The following is a 27400-nucleotide window of genomic DNA, read 5'->3' on the forward strand; positions in this document are numbered from 1 at the left end:
AAGAATTGACAATAAAGCAGACTTGACTTGACTTGACTTGACTTATGCTTAGTGAAGATTAAGGAAAACAGTCCGACACCATGGTATAACGAGCACACTCACACCTTAAAGAGAGCAGCCCGGAAAATGGAGTGCAGATGGAAGAAAACAAAACTGGTATTTTGTATTGAATGGAGGGAAAGTACTTCTACTTATAGAAAAGCTCTAAAAACTGCTAGATCTGCTTACATTTTGTCTCTTTTAGAGGAAAATATACACAACCCCAGCATTTATTCAAAACAGTGGCTAAATTAACGAAAAATAAAGCATCAACAGGCGCAGACATTTCCCAACAGCACAGCAGTAATGACTTTATGAACTTCTTTACTTCCAAGATTTATACTATTAGAGATAAAATTCTAACCATGCAGCCGTCAGCTACAGTATCGCATCAGACAGTGCACTATAGATCCCCTGAGGAACAATTCCACTCATTCTCTGCTATAGGAGAGGAATAATTGTATAAAATTGTCAAATCATCAAAACCAACAACATGTATGTTAGACCCTATTCTAAGCTACTAAAAGAGGTGTTTCCAGAAGTCATAGATCCTCTTCTGAATATTATTCATCAGAGTGTCCATTTACACTAAGTGCAAAAAGCCCGCCTTGTTGGCAGAGGCTATTTACACTAACTCCACCCACCAATGTGTGATTGGGACAGTCAACACTGAAAAAAAGACACTTGTTAAACATCAGTTTCAGTGGCAGATGGGCGCGTGCTTTTCGATGTGATCGACCCGAGTTAGAGCCCGCCTTTTGCCAAACTTTTTTCTCCCTTTTCAAATCTCATATCGCATCGGAAAGGCATTTCTTTTCAATAAAAAGAAAGGAAATAACCAAAAAGTTGAAAATAAAGTAATGGGTAGGGTTAGGGTAGGTGTAGGGAGGGCTTTATTGTTCCAATAAGGTGGCATCCATTTAATAATTTGAATTAAAATGATAATTTACACTCAGTACGTTATTATTGCGTACTGTTTTATAACGTACTACAATACTGAGGTACTTGCTATTTTAACATAGTGTAAATACAATCTATAGCTATTTGCACTTTAGTGTAAATAGCATATCATTAAAAAATACTGCTATTTTCACTTACTGTAAATAGCATCTATCGCTATTTGCACTTAGTGAAAATAGCATATATAGCTATTTGCACTTAGTGCAAATAGCCACTGCCATTATTAATTCATCAATGTCATTATGATATGTCCCAAAATCCTTCAAACTGACTGTTATTAAGTCTCTCATTAAAAAAACACAAATTTATCCTAGAGAATTAGTTAATTACAGACCAATCTCAAATATCCCTTTCCTGTCAAAACACTAGAAAAGGCAGTATCCTTTCAGCTATGTTCCTTCTTAGAGAGAAATGGTATCTGTGAGGATTTCCAGTCAGGATTTAGGTCGTATCATAGTACTGAGTCTGCTTTCATCAGAGTTACAAATGATCTGCTCTTATCATCCGATCGTGGCTGTATTTCTCTATTAGTGCTACTGGATCTTACCACTGCGTTTAACACTATCGACCACATTCTTTTGAGTAGACTACAAAATTATTGGCATTAGTGGAATTGCCTTGGTTTAAATCTTACTTATCTGACCGTCATCAATTCATAGCAGAGGTAGCGAGGTATCACATCGATCACAAGTACAGTATGGAGTACCACAAGGCTCAGTACTAGGACCGCTGCTTTTCACGATGTTACCTTTGGGAGATATGATTAGGAAACATGGTGTTACCTTTCACTGTTATGCTGATGATACTCAGCTCTATATTTCATACCAATTCACAAAACAGAATGCGGAATGCATAGTTGATATAAAAAAACTGGATAGTAATTTCCTACTGCTAAATTCTGAAAAAACAGAGGTGTTAATTTTCGGACCAAAAACATTGACATGTAATAAACTAGAACACTGTCTAACACTTGATGGCTGTTCTGTCAATTCTTCGTCATCAGTTAGGAACCTAGGTGTGCTATTTGATAGCAATCTTTCCTTTGAAAGCCATTTTTCAAGCATTTGTGAAACTGCATTTTTCCATCTTAAAAATATATCTATCTAAATTACAACCTATGCTCTCAATGTCAAATGCAGAAACGTGAATTAATGCGTTCATGACCTCAAGGTTAGATTATTGTAATACTTTATAGGGTGGTTGCTCTGCGCACTTAATAAACAAACTCCAGCTGTTCCAAAATACAGCAGCTAGAGCTCTTACTAGAACCAGAATGTATGACCATATTAGCCCAGTTCTGTCAACTCTGTACTGGCTCCCTATTGAACATTGTATACATTTTAAAATCTTGCTAATTGCTTATAAAGCACTGAATGGCTTAGCTCTTGAGTACTTGAGTGAGCTCATATCACATTATAGTCCTTCACGTCCGTTGCAATTTCAAAACTCTGGCCATTTGATAATATCTAAAATATCAAAATCAACTGCGGGCGGCAGATCTTTTTCCTATTTAGCACCCAAACTCTGGAACAATCTACCTAGCGTTGATCAGCACCTAGAGATGACCTCTACAGCCCTGAATGTCAGTGGAGACCATGTCAGGTAGACGAGCCCCAGAAACATCACCAGTGAAGACCTCATCAACTAAACGGCCATTGAGACTAGACCACGAGAACCAGATGAGTCCTCTGCACAATCTGACCTGTGTTGCAGCCTGGAATTAAACCACACCATACTGGTTTTGTTCCCAGAGGGGAACTGGCCCCTCGACTGAGCCTGGTTTCTCCCAAGGTTTTTTTCTCTATTTCTGTCACTGATGGAGTTTTGGTTCCTTGCCACTGTCACCTTTGGCTTGTTTAGTTGGGGACACTTAATTTCTGGCAATATTGTCGGCTTGATTGCACAGACACTTATTGGAAGAGAGCTGAACTGGATAATGATGACATCACTGAATCATCAATGAACTGACCTTAACTGACTGTTTGTTATTGTCCTCTTGCATTATTGACAAACCATTTTCCTGTTTGACACCGTAAAGCTGCTTTGACACAATCTGTATTGTATAAAGCGCAATATACTGTAAATAAAGGTGACTTGACTTAAATTTAATTTTTGCTTGCCGCATATTACATTTTTTCCACAATTGTATTTCGGAAAGTCTACATGGAAGACTGGGGAAAATGCTGGGAACTGTAACAATCACACACACGAAAGGGGTCCTATACAAAATACTTAAAACTTTTTACTTACTAAATTTTTTGAAGTGTTAAATGTGTTGATTGATGGGATTCAAAATATGTTAATTCTAAAAAGAAATGTGAAATTCAAGCAAAACCATTTAACCATACATTTTAAAGCATCAACCAAAAGCATGTTTGAGTTTTACCTACCCAACAGTACACCTGGGGGGAGCTCGACATCAGGGTCTTTCATCCAATCATCATTTGACAACTCTATGATGATATTTGAATTTTCTTTGCTTGCCTCTGTGAGAAGGGTCTGCACACATGTAGAGTCCTCCTTACTTTGTGCTTCTTTAAGAGCCTTAACAAATTCTGATTCAACAGTGTAATCCAATACAATGTCGTCTGACATTGTTTCATAACACTCTTAATAGGGGTTTCCCCTTTCAAACTAAGCCTGAGACTGATAAATTTCATATGTGGCGCATCTGTTGTTGTTCTCGGTTGTTACATCTAAATATAAATAGATCCGACTGTAAGTTGATCTAAACGTTTATAAGACTCACGCAAGCAGAGTAGGCCTATACTAAATTACACATATTATACGTATACTAAAGTGGAGCAGTTCAAAGCAAAGAAACGTGGACTAATAAATTGATAATTTTGTATCGCAGTCACAATACAGCCTAATTTGATTTGGTGAGACTTCATGAAATTTTAAATATACAAATGAGCACAAATTCGAACTTCTCCATGTGTAAGCATAGATGTCATGGATATATAAGATAAGGATCTGATTTAGGAGACAAATAACGGTGGTGTTATGAGAGGTAGATTATAGACAGTGACAGGATCTGTAGGCATGCACTTCTCACTAGACAATAGTGAGAAGTGCATGCCTACTGTGAGCAGCTGGCTAACAGTATCAGGACAGTCAATCAGGTCTGACCGCACAATATTATGCTGTTCTGAAAAGAGCAGTTCAGTGAGCTGCTGTAAACCTCTAATCTGTCCTATACTGCTTTAACAAAATGCTGAAATGGGTTTCTGAAAAGAGCAACTCTTTAACCTGCGTCAATATACATGCTAAATAGGATTCAAAGTGGTCTCCAAACCTCGCCACAGTTTTGTTTTCCAGCTATAGTATTCAAAATAATAGTAACAGGCCAACTATTCCACGATTCTCGGAGCGTTTGGTGGCGTCGTTTGCTCTCCAGTCCAGCAGGTGTCAGTGTGGAATCGCAGAGACAGAGCAGCAGCGGGTTTGTTTCCCTTAGCCGTTAGCATATGAGGCTCCTGTAAAAGATGCCCGTGTCTGTCATGATGGCTGAACTTGATGAAAAGCTGCTGTTGCAGTTTGAAACTCAAGAGTTGGAGGTAAAAACAGACATTGAGATTTATGTAGTAATGCCTTTATTCCGCGGATGTATGTTATCTGCTAAACTGCTACAGTATCTTGGCTGTCAGCTGAACAACTCTAACGTTAGTCATGTAAAGACAACTCTAGACATCACTAAAAGATAAAATAAATATTAACTTATTGATGTTATTGCGGAATGTAACTTGTGAGTTATTGTCTATGAAGTTTTGTGTGTAATGTTAGTAATAATTTTCCTTGTGCACGTGTTTATTTGTTATTGTATAACAGGCATGTTTGTCTGACTGTTTTTAATGTAAATTGTCATATTCATCTCTTTAATATTCGCCGTTTGCATAATTTTGTAAACATGTTACCTTGTATCCTAGGCTCCTGGTGGTATTGCTACGCCTCAAGTGTATTCCCAGTTACTAGTTCTGTATCTCCTGCACAATGACCTGTGAGTGTGTTATATGTATAATGTTAATTCGTATTTATATTATCAGTTGATTCTGTCATAACATTAATTTGCTTTATGCAGGAATAATGCCAGATACCTTTGGAAACGGATACCACATGCAATCAAAACAGTGAGTTTTATGTTTTCTTCCAATCAGTCTAACATAAAGCAAAATTAATTTCAGGTGTCTGATACAGATTTTAATTACAGGCAAACCCAGAGCTGGCCGCTATATGGGCTGTTGGACAGCGTATCTGGCAGCGAGACTTTCCAGGGATCTACGCTACTATTGCTGCTTACCAGTGGTCTGAAAGCATTCTCCCTGTGATGGAAGCCTTAAGAGGTACTGAGATCATGCGGTTTATGCTGTATTTTATGCTGTATTCCTGAAATGAGATCTATAATGAAGTGGGATAGAAGGGCCCTGAAATTTTCGTCTGCTCTGTGGTTTTTCGTATCTGTTTAATTAAAGGGGTCATATGATGTTGCTAAAAAGAACATTATTTGGTGTAATTAAATGTTTATGCGGTTTAAGATTTAAAAAATACATTATTTTCCACATACTGTACATTATTGTTTCTCCTCTATGCCCCGCCTTTCTGAAACACGTAGATTTTTACAAAGCTCATCGGTCTGAAAAGAAAAAAAAAAAGCGAGGTGTGCTGTGATTGGCCAGCTATCCAGTGCGTTGTGATTGGCCGAATATCTCAAGCTTGTGTCGGAAATGTTATGCCCCTTACCATACTGTGATGATGCCCTGTCAGGCCAGAGCGATGATTCAAAAACATGAAAACCCATTATAAACGAGGCATTCGTTGCATCCAGTGGGGACATAATTATGGATTATAATGACTTATACTGTCTTTTTACACGTTGCGTTGCATCGCGCCACGTAAACATAAAACCATATCTGCATTTGTGATCGGAGAAATGACAAACAACAAGCGCTACTCTACACTGCCCAAAAAACTCGCTTTAAATATAAAAAATATAAAATATAAAAGACTCTTTAAATATAAAAAATGTACTTACAGTCTGAGAGTCAGAACAGCCGGCATTGTAGTCTACTCTCCCAGGATCAGGAAACGGTCCTCCATAAAATGTGCTGCAGACATCAGAATATTTGGTTTGAAGTGTTCTGGAGTAGTATTGTAAATACAACTTAACCACTGATTTCTAGCCGTGTCCTCTTTTGGAAGGCCAAACAAAGTAGTTTTGCTTTCACAACGAAACACAGCGGCACACACGGTGGCCTAGAGTGAGTGGCGGCGGCCTAGAGTGAGGAACGGCCGGAGGGCTAGAGTGAGCAGAGGCAGCGGACTTGAGAATGGCGTGGCCGGCGGATTCGACGAAGGAGCGTGTGACGACCCCGGGCTGGACTTTGTTTGGAAGGCTAAACAAAGTAGTTTCGCTTTCACAACGAAACACACAGCGCCTTCATGACATGGCGGCGGCAACAACAATACTACAGCAAGAATAAAAGTTACGCCTTCTTTCTTTGCGTGAACATTTGGGCGGCGTTATACAAATCTTCCCACATCGTGACATAGACATGTGGGGGGCGTTATGCAAATCTTCACAGATAGTGAGGTAGATATGTGGGGGCGTGTTAGAACGGGCCGTTTTAGGTAGGCGTGGCTGACTCTTAACTTTTATAAAGAATGGATTTGAGACTTTAGTCTTTGCAACTTTACAGATCTTCTTTATGCACCAAGAGCTTGTAACACTCCAAAGATAAAGTTAATTACTGTCAGATTTAGTTAGATTTTAGAAGTATACTTTGTACATGACATGTTATGTGTGGTTTTGTGTGATTATCTTTCTCTTTCACAAGCATAAAATGTGTTTAGTCACTATTGAATGTGGATGGATGTGCAAGAAAAAAAGAATTGAATTAAAAAAAAATTATTTAAGAAATCTGTGCTGGTAAATGGCACGTATCTTGCTCCAAGTGGTTCATGACTAAACTTAGCTCAGGCATTAACTTGGCATATTCATAGGCCAAGTGTGAATACTTTGAATGATGACTGTTTGCAGAGACAATTAAAGTCTGAAGTTACTTTATCATTAATGTGCTACATTTTGTTGAATCATTTTGTTGTTGGAAAGTAAGATAGCAAAAGTTATTTTGCAATCTTGTTGATATTTAATATAGTATCTTCAAGGATCATGCTAAAAGCCTTCATTTGATCCCCACAAGCCAGCACCTGACCCACCCAGGCCAAGGATAGGTTAAAAATAACCCTTTCTATGTGTTCATGGGTTCCCTATGTACTGTGTTTTAAGACATCAGCAGTTGTTGTTTTTTAAAAACAGAACATTTGAACAATAAATTATTTTGAATGATTGTGGGTTGTTCCTCAATTAAATATATCTTCAAAAATACTATCCTCAGAATACTAGGAAAATAAAAAGAATGGTGGAGGTACATGTATATTATATTATTTATTTTTTTCGGTATCTGGACATTTATTTAAGGTGGCAAGTCAAAATAAAGTTCTTACAATTTAGTGTTTTCTTCTTGTGAAAAATATTGTAATTAATCTGTGCAGGACAGAAATTAGCAATTAAAATTCAGAGGGTGTTTTGTAACAGACAGGGTTTGTTTTGTTGACATGAAACTTGTTTGTCACCCCAGAAATATTTCAACATTGAAATCTCACTGTACGGGAAAGGGTAGGGGTGTTATGGTATCATTGTGACACAACACATGGGTTTAAAGGGGAGGGATTTTGCTTCTCCAAAAAATGGATCTTGAAAACAAATGGAAAGGAATGTGGGCTCTGATTGGTTGGAGGTATGGGCTGTCTTCCACTGGCTGAGGGTAGTATAAAGACCAGGGCCACTTTGCCCCAGAACAGATCTGACAACTACAAAGAATCATTTACTGCTGTGCCGCAGCTTATTTTGATCTTTTGGGAGACAGCCATCGAATTTATACAGCAAAAGGCTACAAAGCGACCATTGACATGGACATTCAGCGAACTTCCTCTTTGTTGGGGTCTCCTGGCTCCATGGAGAGCCTTGAGAAACAGCTAAGCTGTCCAATTTGTCTGGACATGTTCACTAAACCAGTGGTGATCCTGCCCTGTCAACATAACCTGTGTCGAGGATGTGCTAGTGATCTTTATGACTCTCGAAACCCTTATCGTTTTTCCGGTGGTGTCTTCGTATGTGTGTGAGCATTTTAGTTTCAATTATTTGCTTTTTACTTTTCCATTGCAATCACTGATATAGAGTGGGTCATTTAGAATAACCGGTAGCACAAGAAAGTGGATATTTCAAAATGTTTAACCAGAAATGTTCATACTTGCATGTGAAAAATACAGATATCTATGGAGAAAATCATTCTGGCCTGCTTCACCCTGCTTCACCCTGCTTCACCAAGGTCGTCTTGGACCAGAGAATGGGAGCATTCGGTGTCTCATTGCTGGCTGACATGCATTTTTTTTTCCCACACCCAAAACGGAGGCAGATGAGAAGCATCAGGATATTACTAGTCAGTGGAAAAAAACCCTTTCCCATCTTTCATCTGGAGCAGGGGATGTCTGTGGGTTGAGGGCTAATCAGTGTTCTGGGGGTAGAAGTCTGAAGATGAGTGTGGGATGCCATTTTGGTTATGCTGAGGTGGACATAATGGTGCTGTTCACTAAATAAATGTACAGTTATGTACAGCTTTGCAAAAAAAATCTAAATAGTTATCTTTACTTTTTAAATATTATAAAATTAATTTAACCATAACCTAGCTGTAAATATTCAACTTTGGTTCATATTATACAATTCTGACAGCAGATTCCTCAGAAAGACTGATAGTGATGTACAGCATGCCACAGGAGCCTAAATGCTCAATTTATTCTCTTCTAAACAGCAAAAATGCAATGTTTACATCCACGGCTTGATACATAATGTTTGTATGCTCGTGAAGTAATGTTTATTACAGTATAATTAAGGTACTTTGTCTTTCAGAAAAGAAGCAAACAAGCAATCTGCTGTCATTTTTGCATTCAAACATATGTTTATAATAATTATGATCAAAGACATTTAGAGGGAAAGGAAATGTGTTAAGGCCAAAATGGTAATCTTATTTTTTCATTTATTTATCTTTTAAATATATATATATATATATTTATTTATTTATGTTCCAACCTTCGTGTTGATCGACAAACATCAAACACATTTTGAACTTTTGGGTAAATACAATTTACCAATACAATTTTTTTTTATATAAAATGTATCAAATTAGCAACTACAATTATTAGACTAAAATTCATTGTCAAAATTGATTTACATCTTGAATCTTCTGAACATACAACAAAGTGATTTTTTTTGTTTCATTTGACTCTTTCATTTGTTAGTGCCTCTTCACACCAAACACAAAGCAAAAATGCATATCAAATTGCAGATGAGTCACGTTACACTAAGGTGCTAATAACCTTGAGACAAATACGATGTCAGTGAAATGCTTGGCTCCCACTATCAGACAAATGGAGACAGTTTTCCCTTGTGACGCTGCTTGCAGATAAATTAATTGGACTTATGGTGAGCCCTTTCATGATTTGAAATATATGGTTGGTTTTTGTTTTTAATATACCCGTGGAAAGCCAAAATGCCATTACAATGAGTCATGCAATGAGCCTGGGATAAACTCAAGGCACAAAGTCACAGAGCAAAGGAGTTTGAACTTCTCATCTGAATTAGATGGAAAAGAACCAGGCAAACTATATGAATAATCTGCATATATCTGCATTAAAAGAGCATTAAAAGACCTGTAATTAAAGGATGCAGGAGAGTGCCAAAATCTTCTGAGAAACATCAATGCAATACACTGTTGATTTGGCACTGTTAACAGTCATTTTTTTCATTCCAGTAGTACACAAGAAACAATAACCATATTCTAGATCCCTTAACCCAACCCAACCCAAAACCTAAACTAAACTACCTTGCTAACTATTAATAAGCAGCACATAAGGAGTTTACTGAGGGAAAACTCAGTTCATATTCAATATGTGTTCCCTAATCTAAAGTGTTACCAAACATACATTAGAATGTGGAGAACATCATCTTGCCATCACAGTGAATCATTGCATAAAACCAGGAATAATAATAAAAAAAATCTTAAAAATGGTAAAATACAACAGCATTGAAAAAATGTGGCACTGAGCTCTGCAGGAAACTATGACAAGCACTGATGCATTTCTCATACAGTAAACCTCAGCATGGGAAGGGGGCCACAGGGACTGCTGCAAAACCCACACAGCCATGTGCAGATTGTTCAGGATTGAACATGATAATGCGTATATGCTGCTGTGATGGATTTACAACCAGACTGGCAGAGAAAAATGCAACACGTGTGCATGACAAATCAGAAAGAGACATTTTGTAAAGTGTTTAAGATGTGTGGATTAACAGAGTTTAAGAATGGAAAAATTGATAATTCATGCATTATTGACACTTTTCCATTTTAAGCAATTTATAATAACTTTATTTTGTGAATATGAAAGACTGGAACTGGTTTTGGAACGTTTCATGAGGACGTGCTACTATGAAAACGTATTTCTAAATTGTAATCTTTTTAACGAGGGTCACATAGAGTTCACAGTGAAATGTTTCTCAAAGTTTGTTATCTCTACTTGCCATAGAACTTGATTTATAAAATGTCTGTTGATGAAGCTGCCTGTCCTCCCCAAAGAGTCTTGATTTTTTGGTGATTTCCAGTGTGATTAAAAAAAAATGCAACTGTTCGCAGGAGAGAGGAAATTACAGATTTGATGGAACAGAGGAAATCAGAAGCTTAACTCTTTTTTTAATATACACACTTTCAACAAGCTGATTAATCTGTATTTTATTTTTCAAAGTCTGAACCATGTGTCAAGTTTTTTATGTGTGCGGGTTAAAAGAAAGGGGCAATCTTGTTATTGTAACTCTAAAAAATAAGCTGTCAATGCAGTATGTCCTGAATTAAACACTATGCTTTCCGTTGAGCATGCAAAGGTCACATCTGTTTATTTATTTCTTTTTCTCTCAGCAGTACTTGGGAGTGAATGGTCAGTGAATGTGAGTCAGAAAATGATATTCTTCTCAGCATGACTCACAGTAAGAGTAAAATTACTTTTATATGTGATATGCATCTTATGCATAAAAAGTAAAAAAGAAAGCACAATCAAAATCAAGGTTTTATATAAAGACTAATTTATTTATATCTGTCCATTTCCAAGTGAAATACAAAGTTTAGAAAAAATCCACCACCCCCAAAAAATACATTCCAATTGCTTTTTGAAACCAAAACTTGTGTGTAAGGCAATGGTTCCAAAAATGCATTTTTGTTTAAAGAAATTACTTGCTGTTTTCAGATGATGGTCATTTTATCAAACATCAAAATAACATTTGTTTGGAGTTTTTAGAGTCAGTGGAGATCTCCAGCGGTATGACCAGAAAGAGCAATTTAAATTCTTCCTCTCAAGCAGTTGAGAGGAAAAAAAGAAAACAGTAATTTAGCAAAATTTACTAAAGTGGAACTAAATTGTCATGAACTTGTCTCATAACTACAAAGATGTATTGATATGTTTTAAACAACATATTTCCACAAGCAAAACACATGATTAAAACAGCATAACATTTAAAAACAATTGCCCTGGACATTTACAGTGGGTTTTATTCAAACCCACACATACAAGAAAAATAAAACAATTAAAAAAAGAAAGAAACTGAATGTAGCACCAGCACAAAACAAAGAAACTTGTTCTGCTTTTTCTTATGTGGAAAATACTACTTCAAGGTTGTCTTTGGATCAATCCTCTGGCAAGGTCCAGTGCAGGCACCTTGTCTGTGGCTGTGCTTCTTGATTTAGGTGCTATATCCTCTGAGTGCTGTCAGTGGTTAGCTTACAGTCTTCATTAGTTCCTATGTTTTAACTGCAGCGATGATCCCTTGTTTAACAGGTGCTGTTAAAAACAAACAATGTTAAAGTAATGCCTTCTTTATCAATCGATCCTTACACTACAATCACTTTGACATGCTATTTTTAGAAGTAAACACACCTGCTTTTCCACAAGCCTTCTCACACTCATCTTGTGTATCAAAGCGATTCTGGTTCCCTCCACATCCTCCGTACCAGAAGCGGGTACAGTTTCCACTAAGCGGGTCATAATGCCATTTAAGCACAAATTTAGCACAGGAGCCTTCTTCTTTTGGTAGCTTGCAGATATCCACACTGGAGTGCAGGGCTGCTGTTAGAGAGAGTAGTGAGGATGAGAAAAATGTCAGAATTTTAATTGAATATCTAATTATTTGCAAAAGCTTTTCAGATAATTGCATACTGATAATTGCAGTGAAGTTTGAAGAAAATGGCAGGGTTGTTTTGTTAATTAGATGGCTTGGCTTCAAGGTTTATCATCTCTGAACACTGGCATTTCATATGTTATGTCATCTTCAATATGATTCCTTGCAACAACATATTTTGCCCTAAAAATGGCTATAGCTATATAAATCTTTCAGTTCACTTGAAAGATAAACAACATTTACACTATGATTTAGACACAATTATTTCCAGGAATCATTAAAAAGTGGTATGTGGTAAAGTATTGTTCACTAAGCAAAGTGAGTTACATGACTTGCCAAGGTCTTTGGTAAGAAAACAGTTCTTGACCTTCACATGGGCTATATTTTGCACATTATTATCCATGAAAGGATGTTTTCTTTTTGTCTGTAAACCAATGCACATGCATCAGGCATTATTCAAGTTGAATAACAACAGTACTGTCTTCAGTATACTGTAGCTGCTTACTGCTAAATTGAACTTGTTTCATGATAAATTAACTTTACACAGTTGTTGAGCTGAACCAACACTGAACTTACTTGGAGCTGAATAATGACACAATTGTCTTGCTAATTTGGATTTGCCTATTTTGTGAAGTTCGCATCATTGATTCTGTTCATTTCCTGTTTAATATTGTGAAACAGCTTTGAAACAATCTCTCTATTGTTATAAACCAATATAAATATAAAAGGTGACTTGACATTACTACAAATAATTTCTTCTGAATTTAAAATGTATTGCTCTCAGTACAACGTTTTTTAAAAGTGGTCCTGTAACAGAATTTAAACACTCCATGACTGTTGAAAAACACTGAAGAAAAGGTTTCTAGAGGTTACTGTAACCGGTGGACTGACCTGGAGCTGGTGCTGGGGGGAGAACAGCTTTGACATGTTCTTCACTTGCTTTAGGTTCAGCCACTGTGGTAGTCAGAAAAAAAGTTTTTCTTCAGAAATTTTTTTTTTTTCAAGAATTTTCCTATCTTTCATTTTATTGTACTTCCTTTTAAGGGTGCTTGGTAGTAGCCAAGTCTCTAGGCTAGTAATACAACAGTTTATATTTGTGTGCTGGAGAGTTAGTAAGTGAATCATACAATTATATCTACATCACTGTACCATTGCGCAAGGCACTGCATTTAGTGTGCTGTAAATTGTTTAGATTAAATTAACCATCTAATTGATCATTGCTCTTACTTTGTAGCTATAGATTGTATCAGTTTCATCCTGTTTTGGGATTTAAAGGAACATTCCAATATTTTTGAAAATAGGCTCATTTTCCAACTCCCCTAGAGTTAAACAGTTGAGTTTTACCGTTTTCAAATCCATTCAGCCGATCTCCGGGTCTGGTAGTAGCACTTTTATCTGTAGCTTAGCATAGATCATTGAATCTGATTAGACCGTTAGCATCTCGCTCAAAAATGACCAAAGAGTTTCTATATTTTTCCTATTTAAAAGTTGACTCTTCTGTAGTTACATCGTGCACTAAGAATGACGGAAAATTAAAAGTTGTGATTTTCTAGGCCGATATGGCTAGGAACTATACTCTCATTCTGGCATAATGATCAAGGAACTTTGCTGCCGTACCATGGGTGCGGCAGGTGCAATGATATTACGCAGCGACTGAAAATAGTCCCCAGCTAGGTAACTTCCAACGTGACCGGCACTAAGTTTGTGTAGTTGGTTATGTTGATAGAAGTTTAGCTAGATCTTGCCATGCTCATAGTTTTCTGGCAAGATTTAAAGCATTCATATTCTGTTCTACCTCTATGTAACAACAGAAGTCATCGAAAAACACATAGCTCTGTTATACTACAGTATATCAAATGTGACCATGGACCACAAAACCAGTCATAAGGGTAAATTTTTTGAAATTGAGATTTATACATCATCTGGAAGCTGAATAAATAAGTTTTCCATTGGTGTATGGTTTGTTAGGATAGTACAATATTTGGCCGAGATACAACTATTTGAAAATCTGGAATCTGAGGGTGCAAAAAAAAATCAAAAGATTGAGAAAATCGTCTTTAAAGTTGTTCAAATTAAGTTCTTAGCAATGCATATTACTAATCAAAAATTAAGTTTTAATATATTTACAGTAGGAAATGTACAAAATATCTTCATGGACCATGATCTTTACTTAATATCCTAATAATTTTGGCATAAAAGAAAAATCAATAATTTTGACCCACACAATGTAATTTTTGGCTATTGCTACAAATATACCCCAGCGACTTAAGACTGGTTTTGTGGTCCAGGGTCACAAATGTGCAAAAAAAAAAAAAATTCTGATATAATCTGTGAAGAAAATTCTCTTTCACTTACTTGTTTCTGGTTTACTCAAGGGTGCAGTGGGCACAATCCCCATCACGTCATTTACAGTAAGGACCTTCAGATGTGCTGATTCTGTTCAGAAGAATTAATATAAAGTTAAAGCCATCCTGCAATGACCAACATTAAAAGAACAGCTCATGAATGAATGAATGAACAAATTAATAAATAGTCACTGATTCACTCTATTAATGTTGAAAAGATCCAATTTTAATGATCAGGGAACATGAAATATGCTCTTTAGCAGAACATCCAGCCTGCTTTTTTGCACTAGAAAATAAGAACTAGGGCTGACCATCTTCAAAAAGAAGAAAAAAAGCACCAAAAGTAGTCCACTCTGTAAGTCAAAACCCAATAACTTTGTGAGAAACAGACAATAAACTGCTATTCGCTGAAAATCTCATCTTCCAGCACAGATTGCAAATCACCTTCACTAACCAAATAAGGTTTAAGTGAAGTTTCTTCTCCTTTTGTGGAGTTAAGTACACTGTTTTCTGATGTATGCAAATGAGGAAGTTCTTTTATCATCTATCATAACTGTACCACAAGCAATTTAAATAAATTCTAAATTAATCAATGTATGGAAAAGAACAGTCTGGACATTCTGCTAAATAACTAGTTGTGTGTTCCACTGAAATATAAAAAGTCATACTGCTTCATAGTGAAGTAGATGACAGTTTTTTTTTTAGCTGTTCATTTAATACTTTTTCATTCATTACTTATTCATTCATACTTATAATCGCAACTACACAACATGTTTCTTGAATTCATAATCACACAGAGTAATTTATGTGAAAAAACATGAGCTTACTTGTGGGAACAATGCCTTTGTAGGTACTGGCAACATGACCATTGACACTGTGAGTGTTGACCACTACGTGATAGGTTTCGGCTGCCTCCAACTCAGAAATGGAGAGATGGCTGCCAGTTACATTTTTCCTTAGCACTAGACTATGATCCTTCAGGAGAGTCACAGTAACCTCATGGATGGCCTTTGAATCACCACTCAACCACTGTAGGGCAAATCCACTGGCGGTGACATTAACCAGATGCATTTTCTCCATACCTGTTTCTGGACACAAACATACACACAGTGTGACCAGATTTCAACCCCAAACATTTCTCTACAAACAAATACCCACAACCTTACGATGCATACACTCAGTACCGATATGTTTTCTGTCATGAACCTCCTGCTGTCCATGATGCTTCTGGTGTGTCCTGGAAAAAGACACCATAGCAACAGTCACACAACGTATTAACTCAATATTAATGTGAATTAAATTATTTAGCAACTCATACTGTCTTGTAAATTGTTTTTGGTCTAAAATGCAACATTTAAAATGCACATATTGTATGCGGTTTACAGAACACAATGCTCATATATATATACTCACTCTGTTTGTGGAAAACTGAATGGGAATTTGTGTGGCTGGTCACTCTGATGCCACTGACACTTCTTAGAGACTTCAGGTGACAAGTAGAAAGCATTTTCAACTATACAGAAAGAATGAAGAAACTGTCAATAACAGTTCCCGGAGAAAACCTGGTATGAAATGACAGGCTAATACATCAATGGACGTTTTGAGCATGTTAAAACAATCCTCTGACTTACGGCCAAGGTACTTGGGCAACAGTCTGGCAAATGTCTGAATATGGTCATCATAGAAACCTGAAGGTCTATCCACCCTCTTAAAGAATACATCTGAAGGCTCGCTTGCCACTTGGGCCAAGACACGGACATCACCTGTACTGTACAGCTTTCCAACTGCCATCACCACTATGAAGTATCCTTTACATTTAACTTCAGTGGCAGCCCTTATTATCCTCTCCTCATGCAGTTCAACTGGTCCAGTCACCAACAGAACTAATACCTTCAAATGGCGGGGATGTGGCACCTTCTCAAACACATGCTCAACAGTGCCTTCAAGAGCATCTGCAAGGGCGCGTCCTCCTTCCAGCTGGTGCACCTTATCCTGTAGGAAGCTTCGGACACTGTTTGGTGACTTGTGATCTGTCAAACCAAAGGTCACGCTGATGGGAATGCCACTGCCATTGTGCAAGTATTCATAAGGTGCATGCTGAACAAGTGCTACTCGAGCATGATGGGTAGTGCTGGCCGGCTCAGGGGACATCTCTAGCTGTTCTATCATTAAAGCCACATATTGCTTTATCTCTGTGAAGACAGAGGGCCAGGTGCTCTCTGAGCTATCAAGAATGAAGGCCATGTCGATGTCCAAGTCAGTTGTGGGATCCCTTCGGTCTCGGACTCCACGTGCAGGGATATAATCACACATCTGATCCGGGGCACAGAAGTCTGGAAAAAAAATGTTAAAGAAGAAAACTGACATTCAGACGTTCTCTGTTGGTATTGTTTTGTCATTTTAAAAAGTTTGGTGGCCTTTCTTGTTTGCTGAACTCTGTTATGCATGATGACAGTTTTACCCCGGCAGATATGGCAGGTCATGATCTTCTTGATGCCATTGTTGTATTCAGGACTTCCAGGTGAGGGTAGGACGACAATCTGGGCTAAAGCAGTGTTGTTAAGCTGAAACAGTAAATGTAACACTTAAAGGTATGCTTTCTTTCATGCCAAATGCAATCAGCTGTGTCAGGTTTTAACTTAATTTACTACTGGTTCACTAAAACACAAATTAAACCTGTCAGATAGAGTTTGTGTATAGTTAATTACAGTTCATTTGTCCAAATGTTTGACATTTCCCTCCATTTAACTTCAAACACTGCAAATTTACCTGAGCTGCAAATTGATCCGGAAGTTACCTCAGTGAAGGCATTAAGTTACTTAACACATTATTCAAAATCACTTGTTGTTGTTCATATACCAATTTTTATTGGTATATGAACCAATAATTTGACATTTTTAAGCCGAACAAAATATTAGAGCACAAAACTAATGTTTTGTGTTATGAAGTGTACTAATGTTTTGTGTTATAATGTTATGACGTTCAGTGCAAAGACTTCAAGCCTATATACTGGGGCGATGAAACAACTACTGTCACAAGTTGTTTTCTAAGCATCAACTGCTGTGATGAGTTGACTTTCTAAACTGATGTGTAAGGACAAAGGACAGCTGATGACCAGCTGATGAACCACAGAGGAGTGAGGAAGCATACTGCATGATTAAAAACTTTTACCAACAGTAATGCAAATGGAAATCTTACAGACACAAATTACAATATTTGCCCTTCTACTGCCCCTACCTGCAAGGCTCTTGTGAGTTGTCGATCTTCACGGTTAAGGAGGAATACAGAGGAAATTCCTGCATCGTAGAGGCGTAGAGCAGCAGCACTGAATTCTTGTGTGGATGTAACAGGGCCGTTGACAAAGAAAACAGCAACCTTGCGCACAAGGAACCCACTGCGAACTCTTTTGAACGTGTTCTGTGCAACAAAGTTCATGGCTGTCTCCAAGCTGCGCTGCTTACGGGTCTGCTGAGTCTGGAGCCCTTGAACTCGCTCAACAAGTGCTCGCTTCTTTTGGGTATCTGCAAAGCGGATCTCAGTAGTCACCTCATTATTGTAGAGCGCTAGAGCAACACGAGCACCTCGGGGACAGTTGCTCTCAGCAACAGTGATGTCACTGACTAGGCGGAGAACAGTGTCTCGCATGTTGTTGAAAGCAGAGCGCGATACACCATCTGATGCATCCAGGGCAAAGGCCAACTCAGTAGGGTATAGGGGACATTCCTGAGCACCTGAGGAATTAGAAACTCAAAAATGAAAAAGCTATGCAATGTGTGCTTTAAACTGTGACCCTAAAAGTATAGTGCAATTACAGAGATTGTTCACTAATCACTTACCATAGCAGCAGGCTAAAAAAAAGAGAGTCAAAAAATACAGTAAGATTTCACAACCTAAAAGTATAACTATAAAAAAGCATATAAAGATATAACTCAAACTACAAGAAAAACAGTATAATTAAACATTGGACAATCACTATACTTACGACAGTTATCCCTAATTTTCTTGACCAGATCACATGGCTGTAAGGACAAAAAAAAAGAAAAATGTTTTGACATTAATGTTCCAAGCATGTAAGTAGGACTAAATAATAAAGACACTTGTACAGTGAAAGAAAGGAAAAAGTACATACCACCGGACCAGTTCCTCTGGATCCTTTTCGGCCCTGTTTTTGACAACAGACAAAAAACACTTTCTCAACAGGTGAACACAGCTGGGTAGAGCAATCTGGATTTATTCCACTGAGCAGTTTTGTGTGCCAAACTAATGTCTGTCACTAGTTAAAAAAAATTGTAACAGCTTGAGTAAATCAAAGCTTGTGATTTGCAGAGAGAATTGTAGACTTTGTAAGAAAGAACATCCCTAGTAATGCCTCAACTTAGTCCCCTTAATGCAAGTCAGCATTCCTGTATTTAAAGATTTGTAACAACGTTTTTTTTTTACTTTTAAAGCATATTATATTAAAGTATGGTGCTTACATAGGGCCCTGGGTATCCAATATCTCCCTTTTGTCCAGGTCCACCAGGTTCCCCTGAAGTACCCTACACAAACATATTATCAGAGATTACCAGCAGTATGGATATGAAGACCTTATTAAAATTTGTTCAATCAACATTACTCACACTCTGGCCATTGTTTCCCCTAGGTCCAGGTCCTCCCTTTGAACCAGGGTCACCCGCTTCAACCTTTGAATCAATTCAGTTTTAACATTTAGTTAATTCCATTGTTTTGCACAGCAGAATTTGAAGGGAGTGCATTAGTAGAAAAGGTACTGTATATACTGTAAAACATTCAAGGGTGCAGACAACTTCAGTAATCTCACCTTTGGACCTGGGAAACCAGGGAAACCTTCATCACCCTAAAATAACATTAAAGAGTGTTCACTGTAAAATACATTTTGATATGTACGTACTCAGCAAAAAAGAAAAGAAAAGAAGAAATATAATAAATAAATAAAAATAAATATCCACTCACATTGAACTGCTTTTAAGAAAATTTCTTAAAAATGTGTAAACATTTGTATGAATATAAAAAGATTCAACAACTGAGACATAAACTGAACAGGTTTCTCAGACATTTGATGAACAGAAATTAAATAATGAGTCCCTCAACAAAGGGTGGTCTATATCAAAGGTTGCAGTGAGTATCTTATGCGGTCACCAGCTGCATTAAGTACTACAGTGCATCTCATCCTTGTGGACTGCACCAGATTTGCCAGTTCTTGCTGTGCGATATTACTCCATTTGTCCACCAAGACACCAAGACAAGTTTGAGGGTTACACGTGGTTTGCCACTGCACAGACCTTCAACTGTCCTTCCTGTGTCCCTGTCTTAGGTATCTTACATTACGGACATTGCAGTGTATTGCTCTGGCCATCGCTTAGTTTATCTGCAGTCCTCATGCCTCCCTGCAGCAGAACTATTGCATGTTCAAGCAGGTGAGCAGGGACCCTTGGAAGGTCTCATTAATGTTTCAAGTTATTGTAACTGTGACTTTAATTGCCTACCGCCTGTAAACTCTGGGATGTTCCACAGGTGAATGTGCTATTTATGGTTCATTGAAAAAGCATGAAAAACATTGTTTAATCTTTATACACACACTCACCTTTCTTCCTTTGGGACCAGGTATACCAAACCCATCTTGTCCATCCTCACCCTGTATACACAGGAAACTCCTTAGTTTGATCTAGGCTAAATTGCTGATATACAATAGAGTGATCTGATAAATTTACAATGTGCTATGTGTTTTAATATGGAAGTAATGTTTATAATCATCCAATCTATTTGTGAATGTCTCATATAATAATGCTGATGGACATTATCTGTGTCAATGTATGAAATGTATTTTGTATGACTGGTGCAGACTATGACTCCTCTCTTACAGGCTCCCCACGGGGTCCCAAGGGTCCAACGACACCTTTAGGTCCTGGTTCTCCTGGTTCACCCTTTAGAGTGAATGAGAAAAAGTAAATCATAGTTTTATAGATAATAAGGTATAAAAGATGCAATGGTTATACATTTAACAGCTGAACGAGCACCCTACTTCTCATATTAATGCATTGAAACAAAAATGTAACATAATTTCCTCTTCCCAAATTGTACAAATACAAACTCCCCAGAAGCTTTGCTTTAAGTTGACATTAAGATGTTTTCTTTAAAAAATTGCTTAAGCTTGCCAATGGTAACTGGAACATGAGAGTGCAACTGCTTAGCAATGAATTGATAAATGTTGCTTAAGTAACCAGTACCTTTCGGCCAACGGCACCTCTTCTACCCTTTTCTCCAGCAGGTCCTGGCAATCCTCCTGGCCCCTAAAATAAATAAATAAATATATATATATATATATATATATATAAAATAAGAGGAATGCTTTCCTCATATAAACCAGGATCTTTTTCTTTTATTAAGTCATAAACCAAAAATAAATATTGTGTGTGTGTGAGAGAGTATTAAACATTTTGTCTGCACACAAATTGTCATAATCATTTATTAAATCATTGTTTTAGTAGCAGAGAAAACAAGAAAAAGAACATGCTTGAACTTCTCTTACCCTTGGACCAGGGTTTCCATCCTCTCCTCTAATACCAGGTGCTCCAATTGGTCCAGCGGGACCCTTAATCAAGTACAGATAAACAACATTTATATTATGTATTATATATTTCTATTCGATAATAATATTGAACATTTTATTGCAAGGCAGGTGTGTAAATTTGTGCATACAAAATAAATAAATGTACCCAGACTGTAAACCAGATTTAACCATTATGTATGCATGTACAACATGTCATAGGACCTGTCTTGTTTTTTCACAACTGACTAATTTACCCGAGATCCTCCAATTCCTGTCTCTCCTGGTAAACCATCACTTCCAGGCCTTCCAGGAGCACCCTAAAAATGCAACAGGGCCATTAATCAATTCAACAAATTCAAATAAATTCAATACATTTAATAAACTGTTGAACCCATAAACAACAGCTTTTAATGGATCTCTATGTGTGTTAAAATAATGTTTATGTTCATCAATGGCATGAAATGTCTACTCACAGCTTGGCCAGGAGGCCCTCTTCTACCATCAGGACCCTTTTTCAAAAGAGAAGTTGAATAAGATTATGAACAGAACATCTGTCATTCAACATTTCATGGATCTTACACATAACTTTTCAAATAATGTATTGCCATAGATAACATGGCTTAAACCTGAGATAAATTCTAATCTGAAGTTATCAAAGCCAAATTAAAAATTTAGTTTTATCTCATATCAGTGTACACATTTCTTTAGACTCTTTAGATTCTAAACATTTGATTGAGCTGTTTTGGGGCTTTAAGAGATTATTTATGAACTGATTGAAATAATCTTAGCCTATTCAGCACTGTGGGGTAAGTTCAAAAAGACATTATCTTTGGTTGAGGAAGCATACCCGTCTGCCTGGTTCACTAGGACCTCCCTTATTTCCATCCACACCTGGCTCTCCCTAAAGAAAACACTTTAATGAACTTCAAGATCACATTACAGTTGTGGATTTTATTCACATTGACACAAACACAGATTTAATAGCACACACTAACAAAATGTGTAGTAACTACTACTATATGTAGAGCTTGGCAAAGTCTTACAGTTTGATCATGGTCAGAGACTAAAATTACATGTAATGAGAAATAATAGTTTAATCGAATGATAAATAATTAATAAAACAACTTCTATGATTTTTAAAATGAGATTATTATAGTGCAGAACTATAAATGAAGCTGAGATGAAGCTTGGTCCTTTACAATATTGATCCATGAACATGTGACCATACCGGTGGGCCAGCATCGCCTGGATCCCCTTTTGGACCCCTCTGGTTGTTGTCTCTTCCGGGGATGCCCTAAAACAACAACAACAGCATCAACCTTACTTATTGAAGGAAGATATACTCATTCTAAATTAAGTCAAATTCTTGAGTAAATAAGAGAGCAGACATCTCTGACTATTTATATAATACATACTGGATCACCACGGATTCCAGTCTGACCAACATCTCCTGCCTGGCCTTTGGCCCCTTTAGGCCCCTATAGACACATAAAAAAAGATCAGATAAACCATATTTATTTATTTTGAATATATTCCACATATCTTAACCCATGACTATATTCTACATGACTTACCATTTGGCCAGGGTTTCCTCTATCTCCTGAAGGGCCAGCAACACCACTTGTTCCCTGAAAGACAACAACCAATTTTAATTGGCATACACAAAGACTTGTACAAACCATTGTAAAACTGGTCATTGATACAAAATGATAAATAGCTGACCTCCTCTCCATTGATTCCATCTAAACCAATCTCTCCGATTTCACCCTAAAAAGAAAACAAATGGTATCAATTAAACATATACTTATATTGAAATTTAAATGTTACTGTTAATGATGGTAATATATTATTATTTATTATGAAATGATTGCAAAAGGTTATTCTTACCTTTTCACCATTGTATCCTCGAGATCCCTGAATAAAAGAAAAACAAATGCATTGGATTAGTCACGAAACATATTTTAACCATAAAGTGCCCTCGTAAGTGAACTTACTTTAACACCTCTTTGACCCGGACATCCTTGGAATCCTTGAGTTCCATTTACACCAGGTGGACCTCTCTCTCCCTGAGAAAATATGGATTATCTCAGTCATAAGAAACAAAATGCCACATGCACAAATGTTGCATTTTTGTTAAAATGACAACAGCAAAGTTTCAGGTTGTTCATGATGAATTCTTATGTTGATGATAAATATGGGGTAGGGAGGGATTTTTATGTATTTGTGAGCAAAATCATTACATAAATAGAAAATAAACTCCAGTGTTATGGTTTAAATTCAAAAACTTACAAATCTGATTATGTAACATACATTTTATAAGATGCTACCACAACACTGTGCAAAGGTATGTAGAGGATCTGTTTATTTATTAGTGCATGCTGGAAAATAAATGTAACTTTATGTGTAGTGATAAAGTGGGCAATTAGAAACTAGTGAGAAGCTAGATGTTGTGTCACAGACAAAAGTGAGTGAAAAAATATGCCTTTTAAATCCTTTTACATATTCATAGTAGATAATTAGTAGATGCTCACCGGACCACCTTCATCACCAGGATGTCCACTGAAGCCTTCACCACCAGATTGACCCTAGAGACAATCAAACATTGACATGAGCAAACACTGATAAATTTCATAATTTTCACCTTTGTTCTAGCCTAAAATATGTTGTTTCTCGAAGAATGAATTTGACCTTTGATCCAGGAACACCAACAGCTCCTCTGTCCCCTCTCTGGCCATTACACTTGCAAGGAACAGAACAGCATTCCCGCTCAGCAATGTTATCCTTAAAAAAAAAAATAAAAAAAAAGAGACAACCACAATCATATTAGACAAACACATTCATCTCTTTTTGTTATCCCTACATATAGTACTGTAGGTTATTCCTTAGTTTGCTAATTTAATGTGGACAGTAATGAGGACAATTCTTACCAGTTCTTCCAGAAGTTCATAATCCAAGTCCATGAGGTTGACACGCAGAGGTCGTGTGTACCTAAAGCCACGGCCAAATTCCAAGAGAACTGCATCCTCAAATCGTGGCACTCTCTCCAGGGCAACAAGAATGAAACTACTGACACCTTAAGAAAAAGAGAAATATTAAAATGTGTGTGGTAACATACAGTATTGTGAGATGTCTGAATCATCATCATCAACAACAAACATTCCAAAAGTACTGGTGAATAGGGAAATAAAGAAACTGGACATACAACCTATAGATATTTGAGTGTAAAGTAATGAAATTCATCAGACATTTTCATATCTATAATCATGATTATTCTTACCAGCTGAACGCATCAGATCAACTCGCTCTTTCAGGATGTTATACTGGGCATCTAATCCATCAGTTAAGTGGATCACAACCTTTATGGGTGTAAAACAGCAATTAATTGTATTAAATACAAATAATTGTTTATAAATATACAGAGATATACAGTACATACAATATATACATACACTATGGTTCGATTTTGAGGTTAAAATGAAAAAGATGTACCTTGACACTATCTGAAGGCTGACTCCTGAATCTATCAGCATATGCTTTGATTGTTGCACCGTTTAGAACAAAAGGTCCACGGTTTCGGAGGGCCTTAAAGGGCTCAAGAAGCTCTTTGTATCTGTTGGTGAAGTCCAGCTGAACAGGCTCAGAGGCAGAGTCCATCACTAGCATGCCCACTTGTATTGAGGGAACCTGGCCAGAAGTGCAGCTGATGGGCTGCATCTGGGTAATGCGTTGGAGAATAGCAGCCACCTTAGTCTCTAATGACCTTTGAGCAGCAAAGATGTTCTGTGAAGCCACATCAAACCCGACAAGAACATCCAACTTGCATTCTGCCAGGGAGGAGAAACAGATGGGAATTAATAAAAATTAAGAGTAAACCTCTGTTCAGAACACTTAAAATGTACTTTCACTTTATAAAAAAAAAACTCAAAAACCAAACCTTGTGTAGCAGTCTTTACTCCAGTGCACAATCCTATTCCTTTCACCTCATCATCCAGTGTTTCCAAAATCTGCTCATTCAGTTCAGAGAGCTCTTGGAAGGTGCTGGCTCGGGCCACTGTTGTAGCTTCACTGCCCAAATTATTGAGCTCGTCCTCAGTGTCACCCACCCCAACAGCATAGATGCGCACACCACTGGCTTTGAGAGCAAGTGCTGCTGATTTGCTGTTATCCCTTGACCGTCCACCAGTGACTACCATCAGGATCTGTGGAATTCCCTCATCCTTCCGACTGCCTCTTGCTTTTACAAAGTGTGTTTTCTGAACATGGCGAATGGCATTGCCTGTTTTAATTTCCCGACCTCCCTTGTATTCTGCTCGAATTATGGCATTGATAATGTCATCCTTATTTTTGTAAGTATTGAGGTAGAACTCATCGGTCACATCTGTAGCATAATGTGCTAGACCAATTCGAAGATTGTCTCTCTCAGTGAAGAACAGGTCAATTAAATTGAGAATGAATTTCATAACCTCTTTAAAATTGTCCCTGCCAAGATTGATTGAGCCATCAACCAAAAACACAATGTCAGCAGCCTTGGCCTGTGGGAGTACAGGATCTAGGGGAAATCAGAGAAAATAAATCAGGCTAAACAAACCAATCAACCAATATTTAAGGCCTATTATTATACACCCATCATGTAAAGTATGTCTAACATAACAAAGACATTAAAGCTCCACATACCTATCTCTTCGAAGTAAGTAGGAGGCTTCTCTATAATTGTTCCATTAAGCCTGGCTATAAATTTGCTCTGTATGTTTGGAAGATTTGGGAATGTAGCCACCTGCAGGATGTCATCAGAAGTGGTACTAATCTGTTCCAGCTGTCTTGGGTCTGCATTTTCTGCACCAATTCCTATACAATTGATGCGAGAGCCTTTGAGAAGTGGGCCATAAGTAGATACATCGGAGGTTGATCTTCCACCAGTTAGCACAACTAAATGCTGAGAAGCTTGTGCAAGACGTACCCCAGCAGTTGCCTGGAGCTCATTTCGAATGACATACTTTATCGCCTCAGCTAGGTCAGCACCACGTCCACCCATATGACGGAATCTCTTAATGGCAGAGACAACAGATTGCTTGTTGTTGTGGGAGTTCAAAGAAAATTCAGTTTGAGGTCTTTCACCATACTGTACCAGAGCCACGCGAACTTGGTCAGGTCGTACATCAAGCTGATCAACCACTTTCATGATAAAGTCACGAATGTGAGCAACACCGCTTTGTCCAACACTGTCAGAGCCATCAATGAGGAAGATGATGTCCTTTCTTCCAAGATTGAGTGGGACTGGTAAGAAATAAAAATGAATACATTTACTAATAAATTTATGCATGATCTATTAAAGCTATGTGCGTGTATATAAGTAAACATGGCATGACTAAATTTGGCATCAAATGCTCTGCTAATGTGGATTAACCTTAAAATAATGTTTTTAACACAACCAGAAAATGTGGCATACCTTTAGGCACAGTGGGGGCCGAAATGTCATCTCTGGTCATGGTACTGACTTTGGTTAAAAGCTCTTGCTCCACTCTTGGAAGTTGCTGGAAGTCTCTAATGGTGTATGTTAGTTCTGGACTAAAGGAAATTAATTTTAACTCCTCTTCATCAGCATTATGAGCGCCAACTGCTAAGGGAGCAATACGGCTTGACTTCAGTTGGTTAGCAGGGCCAGACACATCATCATTTGACTTTCCTCCGGTTACCAAGATGAGAAACTGGGGCACACCCTCTTCTACACGGCTTCCAGCTGATCTTTGATAGATGTTCTTTGAAACATATTCCAGAGCCTGGCCAGTGTTAAGCTGATTGCCACCTTTGCTTCTCATTCTTCGTATTGCCTGGCGAACTTCATCCTTAGTGGAGTGCTCATTGAGAAGAAACTCCAGATTGGGATCATCACTGTACTGCACAACTGAGACTCTCACATTGTCAAGACCAACATCTAACTTCTCCACCACTCGCTGAACCATGTCTCTTATGGCAGGGAACTCAGTGCGCATCTTTGTTGTGCCATCAATAAGGAAAACAACATCCCTTTTATCGCCGCCAGGTACTGGAATTACAGTCTCTATGTTTTGAAATAAAGAGATGAAAATAAAAAAACATATAAAAATAAATATAACAATAACCATAACCATAATAAATAGATCTTAACTAATACACAAATGTACCTTACAGTCTGACCACAGGATTCACAAACTGGTGCAAATTTTATACCAA

At 37.5% G+C, this 27400-nt stretch overlaps 2 protein-coding genes across 2 annotated transcripts in view; one reads left to right on the top strand and one right to left on the bottom strand.

The window, feature by feature from the left end:
• Window positions 1-4399: 4399 nt before the first annotated feature.
• LOC107555025 (COP9 signalosome complex subunit 8-like) lies at window positions 4400-5389 on the top strand. Its single transcript, XM_016237710.1, has 4 exons — window positions 4400-4559; window positions 4929-4999; window positions 5081-5129; window positions 5210-5389. Exons 1-4 carry the CDS (start codon window positions 4488-4490, stop codon window positions 5387-5389), a joined length of 372 nt encoding a protein of 123 aa, XP_016093196.1. The 5' UTR covers window positions 4400-4487.
• Window positions 5390-11629: 6240 nt separating this feature from the next.
• Window positions 11630-27400, bottom strand: part of LOC107555070 (collagen alpha-3(VI) chain) — a 49231-nt gene continuing 33460 nt past the window's right edge. Inside the window, exons 9-45 of the mRNA XM_016237768.1 lie at window positions 26637-27248; window positions 25865-26464; window positions 25125-25739; window positions 24680-25014; window positions 24468-24546; window positions 24118-24263; window positions 23879-23971; window positions 23722-23775; window positions 23185-23256; window positions 23078-23104; window positions 22913-22957; window positions 22765-22818; window positions 22606-22668; window positions 22419-22484; window positions 22038-22091; window positions 21664-21699; window positions 21445-21507; window positions 21170-21232; window positions 20868-20930; window positions 20502-20564; window positions 20225-20275; window positions 19442-19477; window positions 19242-19304; window positions 19098-19160; window positions 18752-18784; window positions 18605-18641; window positions 18459-18470; window positions 17860-18353; window positions 17084-17186; window positions 16254-16955; window positions 16036-16135; window positions 15807-15859; window positions 15450-15710; window positions 14633-14713; window positions 13169-13231; window positions 12037-12225; window positions 11630-11940 (exon numbers count right to left, since the gene is read on the bottom strand). Of these exons, the coding sequence (XP_016093254.1) occupies window positions 11900-11940; window positions 12037-12225; window positions 13169-13231; window positions 14633-14713; window positions 15450-15710; window positions 15807-15859; window positions 16036-16135; window positions 16254-16955; window positions 17084-17186; window positions 17860-18353; window positions 18459-18470; window positions 18605-18641; window positions 18752-18784; window positions 19098-19160; window positions 19242-19304; window positions 19442-19477; window positions 20225-20275; window positions 20502-20564; window positions 20868-20930; window positions 21170-21232; window positions 21445-21507; window positions 21664-21699; window positions 22038-22091; window positions 22419-22484; window positions 22606-22668; window positions 22765-22818; window positions 22913-22957; window positions 23078-23104; window positions 23185-23256; window positions 23722-23775; window positions 23879-23971; window positions 24118-24263; window positions 24468-24546; window positions 24680-25014; window positions 25125-25739; window positions 25865-26464; window positions 26637-27248 (5585 nt within the window). The 3' untranslated portion in view covers window positions 11630-11899. The remainder of the gene's footprint in view (window positions 11941-12036; window positions 12226-13168; window positions 13232-14632; window positions 14714-15449; window positions 15711-15806; window positions 15860-16035; window positions 16136-16253; window positions 16956-17083; window positions 17187-17859; window positions 18354-18458; window positions 18471-18604; window positions 18642-18751; window positions 18785-19097; window positions 19161-19241; window positions 19305-19441; window positions 19478-20224; window positions 20276-20501; window positions 20565-20867; window positions 20931-21169; window positions 21233-21444; window positions 21508-21663; window positions 21700-22037; window positions 22092-22418; window positions 22485-22605; window positions 22669-22764; window positions 22819-22912; window positions 22958-23077; window positions 23105-23184; window positions 23257-23721; window positions 23776-23878; window positions 23972-24117; window positions 24264-24467; window positions 24547-24679; window positions 25015-25124; window positions 25740-25864; window positions 26465-26636; window positions 27249-27400) is intronic.

This window comes from Sinocyclocheilus grahami, unplaced genomic scaffold (genome assembly GCF_001515645.1).
Source record: "Sinocyclocheilus grahami isolate Dianchi unplaced genomic scaffold, SAMN03320097.WGS_v1.1 scaffold523.1, whole genome shotgun sequence".
NCBI classification, from domain to species: domain Eukaryota; kingdom Metazoa; phylum Chordata; class Actinopteri; order Cypriniformes; family Cyprinidae; genus Sinocyclocheilus; species Sinocyclocheilus grahami.

Bases quoted from the DNA above. Each gene is read 5' to 3' on its own strand.
- LOC107555025 (XM_016237710.1), top strand. From the start codon at position 4,488: ATGCCCGTGTCTGTCATGATGGCTGAACTTGATGAAAAGCTGCTGTTG. The intron at 4,560-4,928 runs GTAAAAACAGAC...CTTGTATCCTAG, and splicing joins TTGAAACTCAAGAGTTGGAG to GCTCCTGGTGGTATTGCTAC. The intron at 5,130-5,209 runs GTGAGTTTTATG...TTTTAATTACAG, and splicing joins TACCACATGCAATCAAAACA to GCAAACCCAGAGCTGGCCGC.